Source organism: Dermacentor andersoni, chromosome 4, assembly GCF_023375885.2.
Source record: "Dermacentor andersoni chromosome 4, qqDerAnde1_hic_scaffold, whole genome shotgun sequence".
Lineage (NCBI taxonomy): Eukaryota > Metazoa > Arthropoda > Arachnida > Ixodida > Ixodidae > Dermacentor > Dermacentor andersoni.
In genome coordinates this window covers 55,386,837-55,408,626 of record NC_092817.1, presented here as the reverse complement: position 1 = coordinate 55,408,626, position 21,790 = coordinate 55,386,837, and the positions used below count along the sequence as shown (strand labels likewise).

General features: G+C 44.7%; 2 protein-coding genes across 2 annotated transcripts in view; one reads left to right on the top strand and one right to left on the bottom strand.

Annotated features, from left to right (window-relative positions):
• LOC126537195 (gamma-aminobutyric acid receptor subunit alpha-6-like) overlaps positions 1 to 6,631 on the bottom strand; it is a 55,475-nt gene extending 48,844 nt beyond the window's left edge. The window contains exon 1 of the mRNA XM_050184385.2: positions 6,195 to 6,631. Coding sequence (XP_050040342.1) covers positions 6,195 to 6,403 — 209 coding nt within the window. The 5' untranslated portion in view covers positions 6,404 to 6,631. The remainder of the gene's footprint in view (positions 1 to 6,194) is intronic.
• Positions 6,632 to 14,040: 7,409 nt separating this feature from the next.
• Positions 14,041 to 21,790, top strand: part of LOC126537187 (gamma-aminobutyric acid receptor subunit beta-like) — a 34,949-nt gene continuing 27,199 nt past the window's right edge. The window contains exons 1-2 of the mRNA XM_050184375.3: positions 14,041 to 14,256; positions 21,412 to 21,518. Coding sequence (XP_050040332.1) covers positions 14,195 to 14,256; positions 21,412 to 21,518 — 169 coding nt within the window. The 5' untranslated portion in view covers positions 14,041 to 14,194. The remainder of the gene's footprint in view (positions 14,257 to 21,411; positions 21,519 to 21,790) is intronic.

The window sequence follows — 21,790 nt, the reverse complement described above, 5'->3', positions numbered from 1 at the left end:
AGAAATGGAGCTGGGCAGGTCATGTATTGCGCAGGTTAGATAACCGGTGGACTATTAGCGTCAAAGAATGGGTACCAAGAGAAGGGAAGTGCAGTCGAGGACTTCAGAAAACTAGGTGGGGCGATGAAATGAGAAAATTCGCGGGTGCTAGTTGGAATAGGCTGGCGCAGGGCAGGAGTAATTGGTGATCGCAAGGAGAAGCCTTCGTCCTGCAGTGAATATAAAATTGGATGATGATGATGATGATGATGATGATGACGACGACGACGACGACGACGACGACGATGATGATGATGATGATGATGATGATGATGATGGTGATGATGATATGCCACCTCTGGCTATATGACATGCTGTATATGCGGGTTATATCGCCACCCCATTCTATCACTAATGTTTCTCACACCCTGTCTTACATTCTTGACAAAGTTATTCCTCGGAATTTCTAGAATGAACCCACAAACAAACGTCACGAAACAAAACAGCGACAGCGCATGCCTTTTATGTTAAATCTTTTCAGACTTAAATATTAAAAGTACGAAACAATAACATAAACCTGAAAATTATGTAATTTTATTTACACGGCGCTGCACTACCTCCGGGATCGGCCCACGCGCAAGAGGCCGCGCTTCCATAGCGTTCGCCGCCAACGTTTACTGGTAAGCATTACAGTTACACAAGCTGCAGTAACCGGGAAGCGTACAAAGCAGTCAGGGATCGTTTAATGCTATCGGTTACTACTCTAAAGGCGAAGCTTAAGAGGAAGTTTTAGCTCGGGCCCAACTCAGACGCGGCCTATTCAAATACATGTAAAACGTAAAAACGCTTTTCTGAGATAACCCCTGGGCCGATTTTAATGAAATTTGTTGCATTTGAGAGAGAAAGTTAAATTCTAGTGACTGTTGAAGCAGACTTTCGATTTAGGTCCTGATTGGTGTAAAAGAGATTCTCAAAAATTTGAAAGTTCGAAGAAAGAAATAGAAGCACGAAGTTTACAAATTCATATCTGTGCATCAAGAACAGATATGGCGGTTCTGTAAACGGCATCGATTAGATCATTGAAAGCGGACAAATTCGGTATGTAATTTTTTATCTTACGTGAATTGTTTACGAGGTTTACAAGGGTTCTTCAAAAGCTGTATTTCCATATTACTAAATTTTTTTAGATTCATGTGTAACATATCAATTTTGTCCGCTTTAGATGTAATATTATATGCAATTCACGGAATTGTATTATCGTGTTTGGTTGCGGAGTTACGTAGTTGTAAAATTGATAGCTTCGTTTCTTATTAATTTTCGATTTTTGCCAATTTTTAATAAACCATTGACGACGCAAATAAAAAATTCGAAACAAGCAGTCACTAGATTTTAGTTTTTCGTTTAAATGCAACAAACCTCGTCAAATTTGGTGCAGTGATTGCCGAGAAAAACGAATTCTCCGTTTACATGTATTTAGATAGGAGCACCCGAGCTAAAGCTTCCTCTTAAGCGTCATCCAATTCTTTACTTTCGAATTTATTCAGTTTTCTGATACATACATTTTTTATAGCGATTACCAAGGCAAATTTAGTACACAGGCAAGAGCTTGCACGGACAAGAAACGCGCGGATAACGTAGGCTCCCGAGAGGGAGGGTTACGTGGCGTCGCGGCGATGCCCTCTCCCCTTACACAACACCTGGCGCGCCAGCGAGACAGCATGTGTTCTCTTTTGCCCACTGTGGAGCGCCCGCTCACGAGCTCCGTCTAGGCTCGCACATGACGTGGCGTCGCAGCCAATGGAAATTTAGGTCCCGTTTCGCTGCTGCACACGCCGGTGTTTTCGCTGATTGGGCCATTTGATGCTTTCGCATTAAAAAAAAAAAAAAATGTAGCTCACACGAAGGAAACGAAAGGAAGGAGAAAGGCAGGGTGGTCAGTCGGAACAGGAGATCGGCTCTGTTACCATGTCACAATGGGCGAGGTAAAGAGGACGCGATAAGAGCAGATGGAAGTCGAGAAACGCTAACCAGATGCACACGATCCCCGCACATGACTACATTGATGACTACATACGTAGTCGTCAATGTCGTCAGGTTCGCCGTCCTGAAACGGACAGGGGTGACTTGCGATGGGAAGACGATGGCTCCGTCGGAGCCGTTCAGAGTGGCTCAGCCAACATCTTGAATGTGAACATGGTCGTTGTATCTGTATAGTATAAAATGAGCCGAGAGCGGTTTAAGGGCCGAAGATGACAGCACAGATTTTTTTCTAATTTCTGGTGCTGGAAACTGCCGTTCGGTTTGAACATACCAAGGAAGTAGCGCTACTTTAGGCTGCGAATGAGGGTGCCGTCATCATGTTGAATACACAAACCAAAACAAATTTGAGGCTTCATTAAACTCAGAAAAATTTTTAAAATGCCTTTTTCTTATCACTTTGATAGGTGGTGCTAAGTGCACTTTTCATTATTGGAAAATAGTACACAATACATTGTAACACCGACATCATTGATACATAGGCCACCAAAAAATGTTACAGGACCATGCGGTGGGTAAAGCTGGACAAACAGGGACAAAAAGCTGAGTGGCTAAGTGATGCATGAATTATCGTCGTAGCCGGATGCTGTTGCCGTTGTCTTGATGCTCAATATGCAACTCGCCGGTGCTGCAACTAATGGAGTCACAAGTATCCCCGGGTAGCACTAAGTGCGAGTTCGAGGGAGGAAAACAAGATTGTCAACACCAAGCACATGAGTGAAAAATTTATATGAAAAAGTAACAGCTGTCAAAGCTTTCGCGTACGGTAAATGCAGAGATAAATACAGCAGCTTATGTGAAGTAATGTACGTAATGTTATATGCAGCCGGTCAACCCCTGCACATAATGAGAACCTTGTACATGATAACGGATACAAGAATTCAATTTTGCAGGTATAAGGCCTGGCTGAAACAGCGTGTATTCTTGGCCTCGGAGGCTGGCATCCATGCAGTCGCCTTCTAAACCAAAGCAATCGTTAAGGTGGACAAAAGCGAGGTGTCATTCTGAACGTGGGGTCGAAATGATATGGTACCAATATGTCAAGCATCGCAGGGCGCACATAGGTGACAGAAGAGGGATAGAATTAGAGCAGTCATGCGATTCAGAACATATCGATGGTTGTGTCCCCATGTCACTTGGATGTTGCTGGGGAATTGGGTATCGGTGTGCGCATCGCTAGCTGCGAAGCATGCACTCTGTGCTCAGACTTCTCCAGGAGTAGAATTAGCTACCGCACAGAGCTAGGATGGAGTTCTCCCACTCTTAGCGACGTTCACAGGCTTCACAGGCGTCGGCCCACACAGAGAATCGGTCAAAGAATAGGCTCACAGAGTCGGCCCACCCAGGAAGCAATGTGGCTTGCGGCAGGTCGGACGGTTGCTTGTGGTGGGGTGGTTGTTCGTGGTGGAACGGTACGGAGCCGGCTGCATCCATGACGACGTAGTTGTGATAAGGTAAGACGCTTCCTGCGAAATGTCGTCGCAATGGCGTCGGCGTGGTTTCGCGAATTATGAAACAGTGCTGGGCAATGGTCCGTAGTGAATAAGGCCTTACGTGCGGAAGGTTTTTTTTTTTTTGAGAAACAAAGTGCGTTGTTGCTGCCCAGCGATGCATGGTGGAGCTTTAGCGCTAAAAACTTGATCATGAATGGTCGTGTCACCGATCTGGTCCTCTTCCAGTGCAATGAAGTTGAATTCGTTCGAAAACGTCACCAGGCAACCTTTGTTTTTATGAGAGCAGCATTGCAGGCAAGTTAGTAATCCATTACTCGCTTGGTGTGTCCTCTTCTCTTACGTCCGTGTCGTTTTTTTGCTGCGCAATATCATTTGAGTAACCTTTCTTTCTCAATTTACAGGTTCAGACGATATCACGCCGTTGTCACAAGCCCACATCTATGAGCGGTGAAAGTGACGGAAATATAAGAACGCAGTGGGGAAGGGGGGGGGGGGGGGGGCAAAGAAGGCGTAGTTCAGGACTGATGCCATTGAAACGACTGATCATTCGCGCACCTAAACCATGACAACAGGTACTAAACTGAACTGGCTGTACTCATGCTCTTGTTGCATGGGAGCTATGCTTCTACTGATTACGCAGTGGCTCATTGGTTTTGACGTTCTGATGCTCTACCGTGTGCCCTAGCTAACGTTAGCCAAGGTCTTCAATGAAAAAAGGAAGAGATCTTAAAACACTGTGCAAAATACAATTATAAGACCTGCGGTGTTCTGTTGTCAGCGTTCTGATAACCTAACACAATAGTTCGAAATATCGTATCTTCCACCGTGCTTAATAATTAACTTCCTTTTTTTTGGACAGCTTGGCTATATCGTTAACTGGTAACCATATATAAGCACAAGGCCGCTCTTTTGATTCACTGCTACGTCTGCCTCATTCTGATGGAAGGGAAATCCAAAAATGCTCGCTCGTGTACTGTGCTTTGGTGTGCCTACATTGAACAACCCAACCGATCAAATTTAATCCGGTAACCGCCACTATACGGCGGCTGTCATTTACCATGTGTGCCATGTGTTACTATTGGCTCGTTAAACACCATTAGTCAATCAATCACTATCTGCCTCCGTGTTTATTAGTAGAAACAGCCAGGACATGAGTCCAAAGGCTGAGGCAAGGCAAGGAGCGGTGAGAACGAGGGCACATTAGGCCAAGCATTAGACCTGTTTGAAGCGGCCGTCGTTCTTGTTTTTTTTTTTTTTTTGAGCGTAACTCTGCCATGGCCAATAGGAGCTTGAATTTGGGCTTCTTATGCAGTTAGATAATTAGTGAGGTGCATTTGAGCATGTAAAGTATAACTTTTAGACAAGTAGTCGCTAGAAATCAACTTCATTTTCTTTCTTTATTACAACAAATGTAATTCAAATCGGCGAATTAAGCTTGCGTTTATTGAACGACAAGAATAGAGGAAATGAAGGGACCTTTTTTGTTTTCGTTAGTCAGAACAATATGAAAGCAAAATGAAGCAAAGAAAAGTATATATTAAATTATTTGCCGTTTTGATTAAAATGTAATGATGAAGCAAAGGGAAATGAAAGAGGACGAGAAAACAACAACTTCGCACCGGTGGTAGCCGAACCTACAGTAATCCCCATTACGCGTGCGACGCCCTTACAAATTGAGCTACGGCGACGTCTATTAACGAAAGCATCTTTTTTCCCGCTTCGGTTGTCATGCGGCATAATGTCAGTATGAAACTAAGTACAGGCATGCAGGCCCGTTTCATAGAAATACTGCAATAGTGCTTTATAAAATGTAAGCTCACTCACTCGTAAGCTCATCTTTACAAGACTTCTGGAGTCTCACTGGCCATCAGTATGCCCTTGTTTAACCATTTCTTTCGACACATGAGTTCACTTCTTTTATGGCGTTAAATTCTATCAAACAAAACTTTGAAAGTTAGGTATGGCTCTGAGAGAGACACTGAATGGCGGACTATAGAATTTGTTTCGGCTATCTTCGGTTCTATGTCTTGAATCGAAATCTTAATACACGATGCATCCTGATTCCATCCGAAAGCAGCCTCCGTTGGCGGGGCTTCTAGCGGTTGTCTTATGTTCAGCCGCAGAACCGCTTGTCCTGAGCAAACCTAGTTACATTTTGATGTTATAGAAAAAATAACTTGAGTGGCAGAGCATTCCTTTTTAGGATATGCACTTCATGTCAATAAAGAAGTGTAAAAAAACAGAAAAGAAAACAGGCTGCTACACTCTTCTTTCATTTATAAAGTAGTTTGGACAATAGTAAAAATAAATAAATAATAATTGAGCTTGCATGAAATACTTAGAGAGTATTAGGAAAATAACCTGCGTGATAGCGGAGTGTTTCTCGATTGTCTAATATACAATTAACCAAATGTTCTCATTCAGATGTCCGATGGAGGTCCTGTCGAAGTACATCATTTTTACACCTGCTGTACCAAACCAAAACACCCAGTTGAGTTCGAAATCATCAGCTCTGTGTGTTGTGACAGATATCTGGAAAAGACAACTACAGAAGGCGAAGGTGTAAGGGTGCAATCGGCGCACGACGTCAATTACGCTTCTATACGAAACTTCTCCCGCCCAGCCTGCTGTGCCGCTATAAGTAACGCGAGGAAAGCAACAAGAACGCGCACAATAGCGAACCAACACCGAGAACGCCAGCGCAGACGTCCAGTACGGTAATACCTGGTCCAGGTGACGAGAAAGCAGCAGACAACGGTGGCCAAGGCCGGCGACGACGTCCCAGTGCCACGTCGCAACGGCTGAGGCAGCGGCGTCGGCGTCGAAGCCCGCCGTCCGCGCTGGCCGTGAGGAAAGCGGCGCTCGGCGGCACCGGGACGGGCGACCGACGAAGCTCTTCCAGGCCCGTCGCCGCCACTGCTGGCCGGACTCATGGTGCTGTCCTCCCGGGTCCCGCGACCGACGGCATAGCAGCATCGTGGCGACTCCAGCGGACCGCCCCTGCCCCGTGAGCTGCTACTACCTCCGCGCGCTCATGGTCCGTCCGCCGCCCACGTCCATGGAGTCGGCGCCAAAAGATTCGCGGCCACGCGACACGGCCCCGGGTCTGGCCAGGCAGCCACGTACAGGTCCCAACTCCGGCGCGCGCGCACACAGCCGCCCGCGGCCGAGAAACAGGGTCGACGAAGAGAAAGTTGGCGCCACTTCGCGTCTGAATCGCTGCGCGCGCGCCGTGCGCCGGACGAGCGCGCGAATCTCTCGAGGTAACGGTGAGAGGGTAGAGGTACGTGCGCGCGCGAGTGTGCGGAGGAAGGAGAGGGCTGGCATGCGAGGGGAAAGGTGAAAGGATTGTCGTCGCTGCTTTTCGCCCGTCTTCCTCTCTTCTTGTTCCCTCTCGCCGCCTCTTCTCCCACAAACTCGCGCTCTCTCGTTTTCCTTGTTTTTTGCATCTCTGGCTATTTATGGGATTAGGGAGGAGGGCAGCGCCGCTGCGCGGCACGCGATCCAAGCTCGCGCCTCGGCGTTCGAGTTCTCCTGAATGGGATTCAAACGATGTTGCCGTAATTGGAAGGGCGGCCAGATTAGAGCAGCTGGCCGGATGACGCGACCGGGCAGTGGGATTAACGCGGACAGCTAAGGCTCGGCGCTGCGGCTTGCCTCATCCCACGTTAGCACGGCCCCAAGCGACATGCGGAAGAGGAGTTCAGAAGAGGGACAAGTGGGGCACACGAAGTGTAAATTGCGTGCTGTGGTGAAACGGTGTTCGCAGACGGGGCAGCATCCACGATCCGCAACGCTGCGCCACTCGAGTCAAGCTGATCCCACAAGCATTGTTTGGGAACAAGTGCTCGACACGGAGGTTCACTGCAATTCGCACGTTCGCATAAGCCGCGAGGCCGTCACTTGTGTTCGCTGTACTAAGTATTCTAGGGAGACCGCAAATGTTAATTGCGGATGTGATTTACATAAACATTCCACAAGGAACTGCATGAAAGAACTGTTGAGCTCTGTTTGCACCCCTGTGCCCCATTTGGAAGCTTGATTTCTGTTTCGTAATTTGATGTAAAAAGTTAGTAAGGAAGGACACACTAAGACCACATCTTCTTTATCCTAGTTACGTCTAGAATAAAAGCAAAACAGCTTGACTTCTTTGTTAAAACAGAATAATCTTGCAACATAAAGGGAAAAAGAAGTTTATCCGTGTTTCTTCCGGTATGAAAGGCAGCCTTGTAGCGATTCATAGATTTCCATTTTCGTATTAGACCAGTCGTGGTATTCGTGTGTTAGTTGGCTCCACTGCGGCTAAAATGTTTTCCTTGCAATGTGCTTCGCTTTCTCGCCGTGTACACTTGTGGTTTCGCATTGATTTTAATTTAGCTAAAGCTTTTCTTTTGTTCTTTGCTCACATAGCTTATATGACATACCCCATTGGCTTTTAGCATACATTTTCTTGTATCCTGGTGAATACATGCGTAGAGGGCGGACTACATGCCTCTGGCTTTCAGCTTACAGTTCAAGGCTTTGGCTCCAGGGTCTACGCCTGTTATTTGTAACCGTTTACTTCTGCTGTACGTTCTTTACTGAAATAATAGAGAAGCTTTCCCGCACTGTTGGTCGAAGCACCAGAGATATGAACCTGGAAAACCTAACACGTGTTTGAACACGGCTACTCTTATATAGGGCCTGGTCTCAAATGTCTGTAGATTGCATTGAACACTAGCGAGAGAAGGAGATCACATTTTTAAAATGTGAGAAATGCAGAGAGGTCAGCCGCTCTCCAGCTTCTTGCTCTACCTAGGGAAAAGCGAGAAGGGGAAGCAAAGCCAATGTCACTGGCACGCGTGCGCAGAATTTCAGATTTATTTCATTCATTTATTTATACTCTCAAGGCGCGCAGCAATTACAGAGGCGAGAGAGCTTAGAAAGACTGCAATGACTTTAAAGCAACGTTTTCTCGACCCACTTCGTGCAAAACAAGTTTGCGGGCTTTATTTCCTCAAAGGGAATAATTATTTAACTAATAATAACTATTAATAAGTATTAATTATAACCAAGGGAATAACTATTTTTAAGGGCTGAGCAGACGATATCAGTAGACTACATATCGCAGGTAAGAGGCGAATTTACTATCCACGAATGCTCACTGAGGTGCAGAACTAGCACGAACGTCTGAATCAACCCTCGCAACAACCACGCAGTGGTCGGAAAATGCATGAGAGTCTCTGAGGGAAAAAAGAGCGTCGAATAAATATAAATACAATAAAGCTTACACTTGCAACGCACTTCAAAAAAAAAAAAAAAAATATGTGCGAGCAAGACGACTCGCCCAATTCCTCATTTTCACTGAGGACCAGGTTTCTGGGCGTAAGAGGCAATATTTGGCGCTAGTTTCCCGTTTGGCATCATTCTCAGAACGAGTATGCAAACACAGTTGAAGGCCGAAAGGAAAACCACGCAATAGTCACAATATATTAACGGAGCCAGAGTTACCCAAATCGCCTTGCCGAAATGTTAAATGCACGTAGATATGCAGTGCACCATGGTCAATATATCGGAACAAACGATCACAGCATCTGAACCTCCAGTTCTGAAAGCTTATGCGTTATACGCGCCAAATAGGGCAGGATCTTCCGCAAAATGCAACCCGACGGAAATCCTACAGCGTGCAACAGATTACAGTCAGGCAGGGAAGGCTGTAAAGTCCACACTGTCTCCTCGTCACATACGATCTCTGGCATAGGAAGGGCAACATAGTCAATATTTCTAGGGGCAAACGTTGGCCAAGTTGCACCTGTTTCTGTCGGGACCGAAATCCTAGCGCATCCGGGAGAGAGAAAATTAATTGCTGTAAAAGCGGCATGGCGACTATGTGCCATTTGTTGTCAGTGCTCCGTTTGACCGGATGGGCGAGTCTAGGGAAAAACTTCCCCTCCACCCGGATTTCCGAATTCGAACCGTTAGCTGTTGTTTTCATGCTCTGCTGAGTGGTGGCCGACGCGACTGGTTGTTTCTCTTTCCTCAGTCACAAGCAAGGTGACCGTAGCGCCATGAAAGCTTTTTGTTGGACATGCCTCGCTGATTATCCGCGACATGACTAAGCTCGACATCTAAGCTCTAGATGGGCGCCCTTCTGTCTGTGCAAAAGGTGTCTGGACTCCGGTCGTGCACCAATAAACAGATACTAACTCTGAAGTCTGAACGAGATGTCCTACTAGACAGTGAAATAATAAATTCTTTCTGAAGAGTAGTTAAAGTCCAATTTTAATTTCATCTTTGTTTGCCTGAGCTGGCCATGCTGTTGTTGGTCAGTGGTTCAGGGTTACGTTGTTGTCAGCCCTGACAAATTTTTTTTCGATACAATCACCAATGTGTCCTCATAGCAGCCTGAGGCATAATAGTTGTCCTCTGTCTATAACGTGTAGCTGCTGGAAAACTTTTTTGGAGCATCTTGCATGACGGAGTTCGTGTTATTATTTATCATCATCTTATACAAAATCCCTTACAAAGACATTCCCATTGGCGCGCATTTACTCCTTTCACCGCATTATTTTTTGCTTATATAGGCGTCGCATGCAAGTCACGTTTCCAGGCCCTCGAACGTATACCTCATCTCGCTAGCCAATCGCCTTATCTACGCCTTGCCTTCGTTCTCTCTGACACGTCCATCTACTTGTGAAATTAATTGTGTGAGGAGCAGCCCTGATTGATACGACTCAGTGCGTAAACAAACTGTTATAACTAAAGCTCAGAGGCAAACAAACTTCGCCTATAGCTGAGTGATATTGTACGCCTCTCAAACACAAGTGCCTAGGTGAAACGCATTCAATGCCCATGGGCGTAGCGTCACCTTTCTACGCCGAATGCTAAGTGGTTAGCTCGCACACTGCGCTTGAAATGTACTGACTTTCCTTCGGGTTCCCATTGGTGTTTGGGCAATTCAAGTTGCCCTTCGCTTGAATGAGGGGTCCCCCTTTTCAAAGCCGCGTGCAATTAGGGAAGAGAGGAGTTCATTTCCGCCCCTCCCCAACCTATTCTACACGGTAAAAAAATCCGGCTGTACCGTACCGTTTATGTCACGGTCCTTACGTGAAATTTTTCGACTACATTCCTCTGCCACGAAGCATGGTCGGTGTTTCACGCATTGTGGCAGTGCGGCTATATTGCTGAAAGGCACACCAAACTTTCTCAGCATGTTGAATATTTGCCTGAACCGATTATTTGTGACATAGGCGCATCCGTAGGTAGGAATTGACAAGCAAGAAAAAAAAAAATTGCTGTTCACCCGTCTACTATGCCACGTGCTCCCGACTCTAAAGGGAACTAACAGCCAAGATTAACCGTGTACAGCCGTAGCTGTACCAACACGGGTAGTTTGCCATCTGTAAATCTACGTCTCAAATGTACTTACGCTTTTTTGTGCTTCTTTTCTTTTCGTGGCATTTCTCAGAAGGCTCACTTTTTGCGTGCCGTCACTCTCGAAACACTGTCGCGCGTGAATGACGGCGCACCCGCTGACGAGACTCACGGGTGAGAAATAACCGACCTTCCAAACAGACTGCTTGCTGCAGCGCGGGCCACTTATTCACTACAGGCGATGAATTGCGCAGTCACGTGTTCTTTCGCATTTTTTTTTTTTTTTTTTTTTTTGCACCGGAGTTTAGGTTGGGATACTGCCTGCCGTATGAGTTCGCTACCTGAAACGAGACGTTCATATTTTTTTTATTTTGTAATGAAGCCTACAGCGGGATTGTGTTCTTGCGGTTCACATTTACGCATTATTGCCTCACGTGACATACAACCGTCCATTTCCCGATTTCAAATAGCGCTCTGCACTGACGTGTTCTGCTTGAGCTGCGTTATAAGCACACGAGTGCGGCTTTCACACGCGGGGGCGCATTCATTAATTTTTCTCAACACTCGGAACCTTCACCTACTAGCACAGTTTTGCGTCTTGATAAATGTGAACAAAAATACAACCGAAAATAGAATCGCGTTCTGCTCGCCTAGGTGTGACAAACTTCAGTGCAGTGCGTCGACTTTTCTTCAGCTCGGTTTTTCTTCTTTCTGTTTTTCTTTTTTGCATGTCCGTCACCATTAGGCAGTGGAAGGTCATTGGAAGCCACGGTCGGTTTATTATGAAAATGGAACGTTCTAGATCTCAAGCGCATCGTATGTGTTATGCGGAAGGCGTTTTCCTGTGCGCCATAAACGGAAAAGAAAAAAAAGAGAGAGAACAGAAAACGCAACGTAACGTGGAAAGAGCACTTGCTATTGGACGCGCTCGCTTGAATTTCGCTTAAGCCTTCGTCACACGCACACAGACACACACGCATGCACGCACGCACGCACGCACGCACGCATGCGCACGCGCACACACAATTGCGAGACAACATTCCACGTCCCCTTCTCCACTTTGCTTCGCGCTGACACGTCTTTTTACCGAATCGAATGGGCAGGGCATGTAATGAGGAGGGAAGATAACCGATGGTCATTAAGGGTTACGGACTGGATTCCAAGAGAAGGGAAGCGTAGCAGGGGGCGGCAATAAGTTAGGTGGACGTATGAGATTAAGAAGTTTGCAGGGACAACATTCATATTTAAAACAGCGCCAAAAAAACACGGACAAGGGAGGACACAGGACGAGCGCTGTCCTGTGTCCTCCCTTGTCCGTGTTTTTGGCGCGGTTTTAAATATGAATGATCCGTACCAACTAGCTCGCACCCAAACCCTTCTGAGGGACAACATGGCCACAATTAGCACATGACCGGGGTAGTTGGAGAAGTATGGGACAGGCCTTCGCCCTGCAGTGGGCGTAGCCAGGCTAATGATGATGATGGTGATTATTATTATTATTATTATTATTATTATTATTATTATTATTATTATTATTATTATTATTATTATTATTATTATTATTGTTATTATTATTATTATTATTAAAATTATTATTATTATTATTATGTGTTTCAGAGATGACTCTGGAGGCAGTGCGGATCGTATCGTGTTAACTGCACGAAATACGAACGGTCAAGTAAACATACAAGACGACGGCACAATAACTATTAACGAACTGAAATAATTGAACGAAAGCCTATGCGCACGAGAAAGAAAATGGCGATGATGGCCCATAGGCAAAATGCCAATCAGCCATTGTTGTAACATACGCACAGTTTAGAGGCGTGTTCTGTCGAGCATTATAAGGTATTGGGAAGTAAGACATACAAAGTATCTTGTATTTACAAGTTTTTGTGTCATTATTCAGCGACCCACTTGCATGCCATCTTGTATCGGCATATCTACTGAAACTACAAGCGTTGTAGCAATAAATACTGCATAGTTGAGCGGCGAGAAAGTAGCGAATATTCCTGCTAGTCGGTACAGTCACAAGTTTTTTACCAGAATTGAGTCAGTTGACACTCGCAATACGTGAAATACTTTTTTGTTTTGATCTGTGTTATCTCGCTACTTCTATTACTTGTGCCTCCCCCCTCCCCCTTCTCCCAGTTTGCTGATTGCTAGACATAGAACATTACCCCTGTTTAATCGCGTGAATTGTTGTAACTGTATGCATGGAGCGATAACTGTAAGGACACCATAATAACGGGCAAGCAAATGTATTTTTATTGCCTCTAGCGTGATGTCACTTGCAGGACACGAAATTAAAGAAGGATAAATCGTGGTTATTCTCATTGTACTTCAATACGACAGAGAACTCAAGTTTGCGGAAGAAATCGTTTCTGAAGAGGCAAATTGCCTCTTCGAGAGCACAACTTCCAGTCATGTTTCTGCCCGGATACCAGCTCTCTTGCGGAAGCTAATTAACACTCGTTTGTTTCGCAGTAATGAGTTTCAGATTAGCGCTAACAAGGTACCGACGTGTGAATAAACTATTGAAAAACATCGCCTAATGATAAACATTACGGGTAATGAGGTGACAGTGTATAAAGAAAGGACTCGCGGCTACGGTAGGCACTTCGCGGATGCACTCAGGAGGGTAAGCGTCCGTGGTCGAAGCTCCTCACCCTTTTTGCAATTTCTGCTCTGACGGAACTATTATTGCATTAGTTTTCATAGGAAATGCAAAGACAGAATCAATCATCGCCTGTACCTGAGTTTTGTCCTTCCTACCTTTAGGAACAGCAAATGTTTGGTTTCTCGTATTTACTAATCATTTATAAGCATGAGTATTTTACTATTTTAATACGTACATCTAGATTGAGCCGTTCGATAAATTTAAAGACCCGAATCGACTGTAAGCCTCTATAAGTTGCCTTTTAAGTTAATTACACTATTGTCTTGGACACGTTCTCAATTTCTGAAACGTAGTCACGGTTGCTGCCAATCGTAACCGCGGACTTGTTCTCAGCGGCAGAACATCATAGTCACTCAACTACCGCTGCGGGTCAGAACACTTTTATACGACCGTAGTCGAGTCTGTCGCGCCAAGAGCGCAGTTACTGGCGTTTCGGTGGGCTCAAGGGCAGTTACTCCATCTAGCGGCAACTGCGGCGACACCACGCCGTCATTTGTCACGTGACGAACACGGCGCATGCGCGGTACGCTCCGGTCGCCGCACCGCGCTTCAGCCCCGGGCTCGGCGGTGAGGACGAGGAACGGCACCCAGCGCGGCGTCCGACGGCACCTTCGGCCCTCCGGGGAACAGAACCTGCGTGGTCCGCAGTTCCACCGAGGTGCCAAGCACAAGCCGGAGCCGTCAGTGTAGGATGCTGTGCGCAGCCTGGTTGATTCCGACATGCATCGCCTTACAACTGACGTTCGGAATCGGGTAAGTGCTGGTGCCCCTGTTCGCCCGCTCACTGGAGCTTGTGGGGAAGCAGGCCCTCCCCGCCGGCGCGTTCGATACAGCGCTTTTGTTCCTTGTCTGCGTTGTGCGCTGGAGAAGAGCGGCAGCACATTGTTTTTGTGTGAGGAAGCGTGCTTCTATTGAGCGAGGTAATTTACCGTCATTGCCCTGAGAATTTTGCGACGCGATGTGACACGTTCTGTTTCGTACTCCATCCAGGTGCGGCTGTGACGACCGTACGCCTTCGCCGATTCGTCTAGTTGTTCTTTGAAGCACTGTACATTGTAGTGTTGACCAGACTTCGCGGCTAAATTACACACTTAGCATCGCTTCGCGACGTGTATCTCAAGCATTTACCACAACGTATAGATAAGGTGCTAGGTGCTCCATGCGTTTCAGCATAAAAATACTTTTACTTAAACGTTAGCAAAAATATGCGCATGAAAGTTTGAAAAGCTAGGTATACAACTTAATTCGAAGAAGGCAAATGCTCAGTGAGTAATGCAACACTCCTTCCCTGGGTGTTTGTTTCTTCACTGCCTGAAGAATTGCTGAAGCTCCCTCTAAGACACTTCAGCTATGCAGGTATGCAACCTTTACAGGCAAGAAAAACAAGATGATAGGAGCAAGCGTTGGAAGTGGGTAGTGCGCATTAAGGAGATTATGAGAAGCCAAATCTGACAAAATTATTAATAATCTAGTGAGAAGGGACAGCAGATGGCACTGTTTGTGTCGATAGCCTTAAGGAATGCGTAGGTAACTAGGACGGCTGGAATCACTGCAGGCGTGACTTTAACGTGAGGAAGTGTTACTAGCTATTAACTTTTTTTAAAAGATGGCACCAGCTGACATGCGACGAAGCGTTACGTTTTTGTCTGTTCACTCCTGAAATAAATGCGAGCGAAGAAAGCGTCAAGAAACTTGATACATGTGGATTTTAAATGTACAGAAATTCACATGACTTACACAGCATCCTGAGTAGTGCATTTGTCCTAACTATAGCATGTTCATGACATTATTTAATTATCTTATGGTAGATATGAATATAAACCCATCCTGGAACAAGATTACAGGTATTGGAAGTTAAGTACGCCATGGCCTCTACGCTATGCATTGAATATATTAAGGTATACGACCTTTTTTGGCTCGCGAAAAGCAATGGACAGAAAAAATGCTTGAAACGCGCAACTTGAATTCACGCTGTTTGACGCCGCGGACTGCTGGCATCAGAGTAGAAGTTAAACGGTTAGCAAACCACCTTTTTGTCAAAGCTGAAGATTCTTAATTTTATCAGAGGATTTCCCATTGCTACAAATTTATCGGAACACAGGTTCAGGATATGCAATCATGAATAACTTAAGTTATTCAACATTTCTTCCCTATACAGTAAATGAAAACATTCTTGTCACCAGCGCCAAATGCCAGACCCATCGCAGCCTGCACAGAATGCGCAATGGTGAACCGACCCTGCGTAACCAATATGTATTTAATAGCTTTTTTTCTTAAACTACCTTGGCAAAGCACTCAACAATATTGCACTGTAGTAGTCTTCATATCAAATGACTTCAATAAAACATTCTGACATCTCATGGACATCAGAAGACGCGAAAGCTGACACACATCAAAAGATGGCACAGGTGCTGTTGAGGACGAGCATTAAAGACGCACAGAAGATACACTGTATCTGTTACCTTGCTTTCTTTTTCCAAAAAATTCCGCTTTAGTAGACATCATTTGAAGCTTCCATAGTCTAATGGCAAAGCACGCGTTTTAATTAGGCTAGCACGTGCTTTATTTCTTACCATACACTTTTTATAACAATCAAGGAACGAAATTTAGTGTAGCTAGAGTAGAGATGCTTGCCTATTTATTTGCGTCCAGCAATGCTATACTAAGCCTTGACGGTATTGATTCTGTCCACACTTTCGCTGCAATCGCACGTTTAAACTTGGCTTCCTCACACTTCCGTTTGCAGCAGCTTCATTTTTATCTTTCTAGAACGAGATGCGCGGTACTGAACAGCAGCTAATAGCTCTTGTTTATGACGAAAAAAGAAAAGCATTTATTTAGAACTCTTAGCCTTGTGCATGCATTTTCCTTCATCGACCGTGAAGGGCCAATTGATTTCTGATTTTAAAATAGAATCCCTTTTCATATCGTTTTTTATTTATACGAATAAATCCGAAAGGCTTGCGAAGAAAGCTGCGCAAGCTTTAGAGGACCAGAGTAACCTGCTGAATTAGTACTTGATCATGCCCGTCATCCGTGTCAAGTAAACGCACGTGAACGATTATCATTGTCTTACTGCTTTGTATGTAGTTAATCCTACATATCATTTAAATAGGAGTTCTGTGCGTGCAGCCTTTAACGACTTGACAAGAAGCGGTACGGTGTTTGTGATTGTGCAGCAAATGTGAATTTTTTAGTAGAAACTCTTTCGATAGAGTAAAAGCAAAATGAACATTTGAATGGTTCGGGCCTTTGTAAGACAGAATACGTGATCAATGACTCAGGTGTGTCGCCTGTAGATGTTAGCATCAGACGAAGCATTTGTTAAGAACGTGTAGGTAAGCTACTGTCTATTAATTAATACAAATCGGATAGTAAGCTTCGTAGTATATGTTACTCACCACCATAACCTATACGAATTAAGACATGTTAGAGAGTTTTAGCGCGTCTTCTATTCCGGTATACACAGGCGGATTGGTCAAATTACCGGCTGAGCAGAGGCGAAAATGTGTGTGATAATGACTACGATGATTTAATGGCATCCTGGTGGGAACGGGGCGTTGAAAAATAGTCACCTAGCTTGCTTGATTTAGTCAGGTAGGCTATACATCTTTTTTATCTAGCATTCTTGTATACACCTCCTTAATGTCTTCTTTTCTCCTAGAAATCTACCTTGTACCATTAGCTCCAAGTGTCAATCATGCCAATCTCTTCCCTGCATTTTTTCCACCAATACTCTAAACGTTTCTTGCTTGTCCCGACTTCTGTACGGTTGACGCTTCCGTCCACTTTAAACCCAAGCGCTTCTGGAAGGTGTACATTACCTACGGTTCTCACTGCGTGACTCCCTTCGCATTCCATTAGGATGTGCTGAGTGGTCTCCGGATTCTCGGTGCAGCATACACATGCCTCGTATACTTCCATATATTTGCTCCGGTGTTTTTGATCTTAGGCGACCGGCTCGAGCCTCAAATAGCAAGGCACCGCCCTTTGTGCTACCGTACAGATTTTTCCTTATAATTTCTTTCTTCTCATTCTTGTGAATCTCCATGGTCCTTCTTGTTTCCATTCCTTGCATCCAACTAACTGTCTCTGTTTCTCTCACTTTCGTTCTAAGGGCTCCTATTTGTCTATTTGATTCCTATTTACAGTTTCAATTACCCCGTACTTGGTTGCCAATTTTCTGGACGTCTACCTTAATTCTTTCTCCACGCTTTTTAAGTACAGATACTTGTGCACTTTCGGTGCCCATTTTTTTTCATCCATGTTCCTGAGTCTTCAAAACTAATTTTGCTGGTTGCTTCTCTGACTTTAAAAGAGGCCAAGCCTACCTCGCCCTGCACTGCCTCATTTGTGGTTTTACAGTGGAACCCCAAAGCCAACCGGCATACCGATCAATGTGCTGCCGGATTGGTGGCGCCCCCTGGTAGCACTGAGCTCAACCAGACAAACAGAGACCAAAACTATTGTACTTCACTGCTGATAGAGTAGAAAATTAAAAAAAAGCAACGTGTTCACGATTATACCGCTGCCAAAAATTTACACCAGCAGCTAAGTTGAATACAATTGGTTCGGCAGCATTAGCTTTGTACTTTGTGCGACGAGGTGGCGCCACCAATTCCGCCGCTCAAGTTTACGTCTGCGATCACCCGGCAATCCGCCCATTTCGCCAACGTATGCCGGAATGCCAGACGCGCTAAAACTCTCTATTTTGCTTCCAAATTGCTGCGGGAATTAAGATTGCGCCGAATGTGGTAGGGAAAATTTGCTTGTACTCTCAGAGCTACACAATTAGCCTGCCGAGGATGACGAGGCCACCTTTGGCAAAGGTAGGTCCTTCTATCGAAACGTTGGCCAGCCTTTCTGAGGCGCCTTTATCCCTCTTTGTAACCTTTATGCCATAGACTATTTCTTAATTGAAATACACGGGGAAGAACACATTTGTAGAAGAGACTGTTTCTATTCCAAAATTTGTTCGAACGTGACTTCAGCGCCACACTCAGTCTTTTAAAACATCTTTATTGATCTTAGTATTTAATTTAGCGGCTATCATATAAATTAGATTTCCTCGGAAACGAAGATGGTTTTTACTCATATCTCTTGCTGGAACAGCCACTCCATACTGATTCAGGTTTAAATGTGGTCACGTTAATGTCAAAACCAAACAGAAGTTAACGAGAACATCGAAAGTTGAAGTAGTGAATGAACAAGCAATCTCTGCAACCAACGTTTTCACAAGTATACCTGTCCAAACGTTGCTCCAGAGACTATTGCTAGTAATATTTGTTTGACAGCGAAGGCTGAAAAAAAGTTACATTTTGGACAGCTGCTTCACGTTTATGTCAATAGAGTCACTCTCCGAGCAAGTACAGCAACTTTGTAGCCAGCGCAACCATTCTGAATTTACATAACTTTACAAGAAATGCTGCTAAACGCAAATCGTGATGGCACCGGGACATTCTTCCGGTGGAAGAATAACAAAGTATGGATAATGGAGAGTACATATTAAGAGCCTAGCCGGTATTTCGGACTTTAAGCACTTTCTTCGGCAAAACTGTTTCATTCCAGGGCGGCCTCTAAATTATGGAAGCATTTTCCATACCACCCTAAGCAGTAAGTTGATTTGAGAGAACAACGAGGTTTTGCAGCTCACGCACTTTCTGTACCATTCAAGTTCCCAAATGCACTTTCGCGGCATGAGCATTTGAGAATGCCTATCACGTGCAGAATTCTTTAGCCCATTCTCACTCTCGCTTCGTAAGCTGCTGCTTCATTCTCCTTCAGCCTCTACTTTTCTTGCGCCTCACTCTACTGCTTCTTGAACGTTTTGCCTTTGCGTGCCTGTGTCTTGCGCTATGACTGCGTACGTGAGAGCTATAGCGCATCCGCTGGGTTACAAGAAAAAGACTGAATTCTGATTAAAAAACACGAAAGAAATCATTCGACTCATTTTCCTTCTGTAGGGGCGTCCCACAAGGAAGCACTTGACCAAGGTGAAGCAGATTGTCGGTACGAACTGGTTCAGGGTCACACTGTATTCCTACGCGAATTGTGCCAACAGCCTTGTCACTGCTGGCGCTTAAAACTGTCAGATGCAACACGCTTCCCTTCATCGTGGATCCTTTCCCGACAGGACAGAATACTGAAAGAGGTCTTAGTACACCAGGGCGAGCAGCACGAATAAACGGCGACAGTGTTGAACTGAAAAAGTAGGTACAGACATAGCTCATGTCGGATCATGCGATGTGTAACTTGGGGCAGGAAGAGCAGCGATGATATTCGAAGGGCCAGCGCAGATCTAATCAATTTCTTCACCGATGTAAAAAAACTGGCACTCCCTATGGTGCCGTGCAAAAGTTCTACTTAAGAGCAAGAGCAAGAACATTAGAGAAACTGATCTGGCATAGATCGTTTGAAATAGGTGCCGTACTTGTGCCACTATACAGTCTGTTCTGCCGCACAAAAAAAAAAGGTACTTGATTGGACGCTTATCTTTTCGGTGTTTACTTTTGCTGCCTGAGTCTGCCCTTCTGCTGATTCTTTTTTTCTACCTGGTTTTGTTCTTGTACTTAAACTTGCGCACCAGCTGCGGAGCTCAGCTGCTGTAGCGTTCTGTTGGTGAACTGAGAGTGCGAGGTCGAATTTCCGCCATCAATGGAGGTATATATATATAGGAGCACGAAGCAGAAACACTACGATGGCGATATTTAGGTATAACGATGTGTCAAGACGCAAACCAAGGTTAAAAACTACAGCAACATTTTGCTTTGCATCTTGACAGGTTCGTATAAACATGACCCAACTAGCGCAGCAACAAGTACTCATTGATATTGAAGTGCAGGTGAAAGAGTGAGGTAGCTAAATATAACTCGAAGCTATCTTCTAAGGCGTTCCATATGGCGCGGGTGTAGCTCTGGGATATAAGATGACGTAATATAAAGAGATCATCAAAGCCTGGGATTTTGCAGTAAGATCGCACCTAAGCGGTTTAGTCGTTTGCATAAATTTTATTTCACTGTGTCCTTGTTCGCGCTTTGCTTTCCGATGAAGTTGGTTTAGCCAGAGGGGCCCTTTTCACGTATTTAAAAATCAAGAAGGGCACTTGTACTTTGGTAATAATGTACAATTAACAAAATGTTGCTCATTGTACACTCAATATTAAGACCTCTTTTCACACTCGCATAAATTCACCAGGAGCGCCAACAGTAAGTGGGAGCTGTTGTGGTGCGGAAGAAATCAAGCATGTGCTCAATTGGCAATTTTGTTTTGGCATAACAAGATGAATTTTTATGCTTTTGGTATTATTGCATGTGTTGTATCTAAGCTTCTAAATTTCACATATGCCTACTATATGCTTCGAATTGTCCAGCAAACCCATGCAGTGGTCAGTTTTACACCAACAAAAAGAAAACATTGTTAATATCGAGTGGCTCATAGCTGCCCGAACTACGAGTGTACCATACGTATAGACAAAAGTATAACTATTCAGTATCAGTGTTAGAATGGTCCCCTTTCAATGCTATTAACTTCGACTATTGCAGCGAGTGGAGTGATGCTTGCTATAAATTCACATCGTCTAAATAACATTTTTCGCGTGGAGTGTACATTGCACAACTACTGACAACAAGACGCATTGTTTGTCGGCGTCAAGTTATGATTATTATTTGTTAATGAACTGAACACATATCAACAATACAAAGAAAGAAGGAGAATCGGGCCAGCAATTGTGTCCTAAAAGACACAACGCCCGACCTGCCTGAATAATATAAAAAAGCACAATGAAAACTTTCTACTCGGTGTTAGTACACTTATGTACGAGAATAGCACCTGTATCCTGCTCACACAACACCTTATTCAATCGCCCAGATGTGTTATTTTATTGGCTGCTTTTTTTCTTTCTCTTTTCAGCTCCTGCCAGTACAACCATCAGCCACCAGAACAGCTGGAAAATATAACAGACATCCTGAAGAACATTCTAGAGGGATATGACATTCGGCTACGCCCAAATTTCGGAGGTCTTTTGCATCTCTTTTTTACATTGCATTAGAGATGCAGTAAGAAAAATGACTACATGAGTATAGAATGCCTCGGTGTATGAGCAAAATGAGCATTTTAGTTACCTTAAAAGAGAGTAAAGTTTAATGATAAGAAAGGCAGAGACGTTGGCTTAAGGCACATTCTGCTAGCCAGCTACTCTGAGCTGGGGGAAGGCAAAGTGTATACTTTAGGTGCTTCCCAAACGGACATGCAAAGGAATGCGTCACAACTCAAACTAAGCATTCTCTTA